General features: G+C 42.3%; 1 protein-coding gene across 1 annotated transcript in view; it reads right to left on the reverse strand.

The window, feature by feature from the left end:
* The window catches only part of SS18L1 (SS18L1, nBAF chromatin remodeling complex subunit), a 21833-nt gene extending 18400 nt beyond the window's left edge, over positions 1-3433 (reverse strand). The window contains exons 1-2 of the mRNA XM_019510154.1: positions 3312-3433; positions 270-354 (exon numbers count right to left, since the gene is read on the reverse strand). Of these exons, the coding sequence (XP_019365699.1) occupies positions 270-354; positions 3312-3418 (192 nt within the window). The 5' untranslated portion in view covers positions 3419-3433. The remainder of the gene's footprint in view (positions 1-269; positions 355-3311) is intronic.
* Between the last annotated feature and the right edge of the window lie 2317 nt (positions 3434-5750).

Genomic DNA, 5750 nt, shown 5'->3' on the forward strand with positions numbered 1-5750 from the left:
CCAAGGGAAGTGGTGCTGGCCCCTACCCTGGGGGTCTTTAAGAAGAGGCTGGATGCCTACCTGGCTGGACTCATTTGAGTCCCGTTTCTTGTTTTGGGGTTTTGTTGTTCTCCCGCCCTGGCGGGGGGTCGGGCTAGAAGATCTACTAGGTCCCTTCTGACCCTAAATCTATGAAACTATGAAACTATAACACCCTTTTTTCCAATCAATATTTGAACAATCATTTCTTTGTCTCAGTAAATATGCTTATTATTAGTATTGGTACTCACAGCAGGAAGCAACGACTGCATGTTCTGGTTTGAGTCTGCTATTGTTGCCAAGTAAACCAGATTTCTGTGCAAGATTTGTTGGTATCTACAAGATAAGGAGCAGAGTTTATTTCATAAAATGTTAACAATATCTAAAAATCCTACTCCATGAATTCAATGCAACCTTGTCTTTGAGCCTTCAAATTCTCAGTAGCCACTCTGCTTCCATCATAATACATAACAACCAATTCTGTGCTGTCCTTAGTTTCATCAGAATCTGTCAAAGTACTCAATATCCATTTTACAAATGGTTAAACTGAGGAAGTAAAGAGATACTGAAAATGCACTGAATGGTTGGTAGGCACAGGAACTGAGCCTTGGAGTACTGACTTCCAGTCCTCTGCTTTAATGATTAGCTATGGGGCCTTTATTTCCTTTATGCCCTAGCAGTGTATACAGATTAAGCCCCCGCAAACAAAAAACTGGTTGCCCTGTAAGCAAGCTCACGAGAACGCTGTCTTTTTAGGCCTGAGCAGTGCCACTCACTGAAACCATGTGAAACATGCATGCTTCCTCCCCCAAGTAAACTTGAAGAGACTGGGATGAGGAACAGGAGGTCAACTTGAATGAAATCCTAAATGCTGTGCCACTGAGCAAGGGGAGAGCTAAACTTTTAGAAGCAGGGAAGGCACCAAGAGAACAAAAAGGGACACCTTTTTAAACACAATTTCCTGTTGGTGGGGGTTTAGGAGAAAGAAGTAGGAAAATGAAGCCAGAATGACGACACATGAAAACGGGGCAAAGGAAGGCAGAAGCATGGAGTTGAGAAGGTAACAGAACACCCCAGCTCTCTCTCTGTTTAACATGATCTGCGCAGAACACTTACAGTTTTATCTAGTGCTCCAAATCTTTGGTGAGTAAATCACAGTGAACAAAGTGAATATTCACCTTCTGCTGAAAAAGACTGAAATCTCCTGTGATGAAGTATTGACAAACATACATGGCAAACTTCTCCTCTGTTAGTAAAGCACTGGAACAGGTTACCCAGAGAGGCTGTGGAGTCTCCATCATGGAGGTTTTTAAGACCTGGCTAGAGAACGCTTTGGCTGGGATGATCTAGTTTGGGATGCTCTGAGCAGGGAGTTGGAACAGATGACCTCCTGAAGTCCCTTCCAACCTTAATTTTCTTGGAATTTTCTATGATTCCCTCTTACATACATTTTCCGTTTTAAGAGAACAACAGCTTTCTTGCTGGCCCTTCAGCTTGCCCTATCCTGTGGCAAGTTTGCTAGGTTTTCCTGACTCAGCTGCAATCCATTCTTCCAGTAAAGATGCATGCCGCTTTGATGATTAAGACTAGCAAGTAGTAATGTCAATTAATAAGCCCATATCCATCATTTGTACGCAGAGTTCACCAAAATCTTTGAGAAATACAATTTAATCCTTTTTCTGATAAAACTGTTATTAACTTTATGCAAACTAGAAAATAATTACCTACCAGCACTGATATTTAACTCCTGAACAAATGGTTCCATAATTCTAAATTCACACTTCTTTATAATTACTTTTGTAAATGATATGTTAAGATTATTCTAAAGCCTCATCATTACCTCTGTGAACTCCAGAGCATACGGCATTATGCACAGACCTACTGTCTCCTGTCACTGTGCCTGTGTAGCATCTGTAATGAGAATTACCTGCACTTGCCTCATAACAGGAATATAACCGTTAAGAAGAAGAGAGACTCCAGCTTTCATTTTTATATAGGAAAGACTCCCTCACTCACCACACATGCACACGTGTGAGAAAATGCCCCATCATTCAGTAACAGCTCAACCCCTGGGGTTTTGCTTGTATCATGAATGCAAAATTGGGTCTAAAAAGTGACTTCAAAGGAAACACTACTCTTCTCCAATCAAAACACCACGTTTGTCACTATTCACTTTTCCTTCCTCAGGTAAGTACGTGGGCCCAATTCTGCATCTGATCCATGCTTGCTTTGAATGGGAGTTCTGCACATAGAATAATTCAGAGGGGGGTCAACTTATATTTCTGTGTTTCACTTTTGGCAGTAACATGGCCAGGAAGAAACTGGGGGTGATGGTAGATAAGACACTCAGCAGGAGCCCACAATCTGATGCTATCACAAAAAAATAAGCAAATGAAATGTTGGGTTGCATTAATAGAGGCACTGTATACAAATGGTGTGACATGAGGGCAACACTTTACTTGGCACTGGTTGGGCCTCAGTTGGAGCACTGTGTCCAGTTTTGAGCACTAGATTTTAAGAAGGATATAGAAAAACTGGGAAAGGGCGTACATGAGAGCAGTGCTCATGTATCTGAAAGGGTGCCAGGAAGAAGATGGGCAAGTATTCTTCTGCTGGGCCGCAAATGGCAGGCCACTGAGCAATGGGTGGGTACCATAAAGCAAACTTCAGTCAAATCTCACGAAAAACTTCCTAACTGTAAAACCAGTAGGGCAATGAGTGGAGATTCCTTCACTGGACGTTTCCAAGAAGAGCTGACCGGGCATCTACCTGGTATGGTTTAGGAATAGCAAACCTTGCACCTGTACAGGGGGTTGGACTAGATTAAACTCAAGGTTCCTTCTAATCCCTTGATTCTACAATTCACTTGATGTTTTAAGTCAGAACTGTCACTCTCCTTCCACAGTGAGGGACACAGAGAATGTGCATTTACCAGGCACAAACTATTGTCAGTTTTACTTTTCATTTGAACAAAACCACTGATATAGCATTGCTGCTTATTTTGAAGACATCTCTCATTCTCTCCCGCCACTTCCCTTCGTTTTTTGTGTGGTTTTTCCTTTTTTTTTTTTTTTTTTTAAAACGACACTGCTCAAAAAGCCCAAGGGTGAAACATTAAAATGAACAAACAAAAATGTTTTTGTCCCAAAAGCAATTTAAAACTGTTAATACATGGTAAAGCCAAGAAAATTAGCAATCCAAGTACTCTTGCCACTGGCAGGTACAGAACACCGTTCACAACATTCTTCGTGGTAAGAAGCCTGGGAACAATCTTTAACGTTAATAATACTCACTGGGTACATTCTGCCGTTTTGCCTTTGCTCTGATAGTCCATAATACACTGTATTAAATGATGATTTTCATCTAGCATCTGGATAAAAAACAAAGCATCAAAAGACATGTTACTATAAGACTGAAATCAATCAAGTACTGCTGTAGTTTTCTTGTTTCTGTAATATTCTGCTTTCACTCATTCTTATCTTGTGGATGGTTCTTTGTATATATTTGTTACCTCAGGTCATTGTAAAGTGCCTAGGCTGGAAATGGAATATTAATACAGCATCAGATCTCTCCCAACTACTCCCAGAAGTGAAATATCCTTATTGAATGTTACAAGGAAAACAATCAAGGATGGGAGGTCTCCAGTTTGTGCTAATCTGAACCTGGAACTATTCCACCTTGTATCTGAACAGGAATAACAAAACAGAAAAAATGATGCAAAAGATTTACAACTTTCTCACTGAAATAGTCTGTATTCCCCTGGCTTCAGACTGCCAATCCTGTGAAGGATTCTCTACAGGGTACCCACAACATTTTTACATTTTTAGTTCATCTCAATAGAGAAAAAAAAGTGGTATTTTGGCAATACAAGACTTCCTTCAGAAATGAAAGGGTTGCTGCAACTTATGCTGCTTAGCACATAACAGTACAGCTCATGCCCACCATACTGTAAGCTTGTACCTTACTTCCACTGTTGTCAAAAGCAAATGTCAGTGCTGCTTACCCTTAGCCTAAGGAGGGATTATTACCACTTCACACGTACAGACTGGCAGCACGGGGAAGACTCAACCACACAAGCTCCTCATTGTGCTGGCCCTTGCATAAATATCCACGATATGATCATCTGTCCACCAAGGACTGACAGTCTGAAAGGATTTGGATGTCTGATTTTGAAAAAAATCAGACACACACATAAGAATAAACCAATGTTAGCAACAACCTTTCCACACTGGACCCTCCTGGATCCCAGAACCATGTCTTGTCAATGCAACTCCATTAGCTCCTGGAGGTGGCCAGGACCAAGGTCGTACACCCATCAGGCCCACTCGAACATTGCTACCTTTAGCTAGAAAGGCTTTGGAATAGGAGCAGTTTCTAAGCCTACTCTGCTGATCTGAAAAGAGCCAGATATGTAGATGCCCTGGGATGAGTCTGGGCTACACAGAAAAGAGGAGAAACATATTCCCTTTTCTTGTTGTGCATTCAGCCCCAATCACTGCCTGGATTGTGCATTCAGCACCCATCGCCAGCTCCAGACTGGAGCTCCAGAGCCCTTTAGTGCACATGCATCTGTTTAAATGTGGCATTACGACTGAATTCATGAAGGCTCCTTTCTCGCTTTGTTGAAGACCCTTTACAAAATGTAGAAAAGCCAAAAGGTAGAACAGCCAAAAACCACAATGTCCGAACAGTAGGGACAGGCTAACAAACTTGCAGCACCAGAGGGGCTGTGGGTCCTGCATCTTAAAGCCCCAATGGGTCACCAAATAGATGCATCTGCAGTGAACTGTGTTACCGTTGATAAAAGCTTTTGGATTTCTTGTAGCTTTAAAAACAAGCAGGTCTACTGCCTACCTCACCTGCTGCTGGACTTTTGCAGCTGCAAATTTGGCAATTTGTCTCAATTAGTACACTAAGCTCTAGCCTAACAGTTTTGATTTCCCTACATATATACACACATGCAAGTACCTTCACTTTGGAAGTAGCCGATATCAAAAGCCGTAATAGAAGAGCAGTTACTCCTTGTCTGAGAGTCTAGCAGTCTTCTAAAAGACTGTGTTGCGTAGCAGGCAGTTTAGGTAGGGGTCTACTTGAAAGGCGTTTGACTACTTATCTCGAAAAGCTCAATCTCAGGTCTGTAAGACTGGGCTGGACATTTGAAGAGGGATAATTCTCAAGAGACAGTCAAAGCAGGGACAGCATCTCTCCTACAGGTCTGTACAGCAGCTAGCACAGTACTGACTGGAGCTGCCATGTGCCACTGCAGTACAGGCAGCATCACCCAACACTTTGCCCCTGAAGCAAATGCAGTATTCAAATATCTTCGGAGCACATTCACGTTGTCTGTCATCTCATCCAGTCAGCTATCTCCAAGCTATCTCTTCCTGCTTCACAAGCCAAGAAGCCGGCTTGATGCAAATGTGGTGCAGCACGTAAAGTAGGTAGCCTCCGTTGTGCAAAATAGCCTACTCATAGCACTGGAAGTGCTCCAAAAGCAAGTTTCTACAGGAGACACAACACTCCTGGGACATCCATAAAAACTTCAACATAGTCTGAAACCCAGGAGTCATATGAGCAACCTTTGCTGGGCACCCCAGGCTCAGATACATGCCCCTTTAATGAACATATGTTGAGTTAAGCAGAGTATTTCCTCCCAGTGTTTCTCCTTTGGACACATCCTTCACATGGCAATTCACAGCTGACTCTTCTAAGAACACAGCAGCACAAAGATT

The sequence above is a fragment of the Gavialis gangeticus genome, unplaced genomic scaffold, assembly GCF_001723915.1.
Source record: "Gavialis gangeticus isolate Ggan-Ray unplaced genomic scaffold, GavGan_comp1, whole genome shotgun sequence".
In the NCBI taxonomy this organism is placed as follows: Eukaryota; Metazoa; Chordata; order Crocodylia; family Gavialidae; genus Gavialis; species Gavialis gangeticus.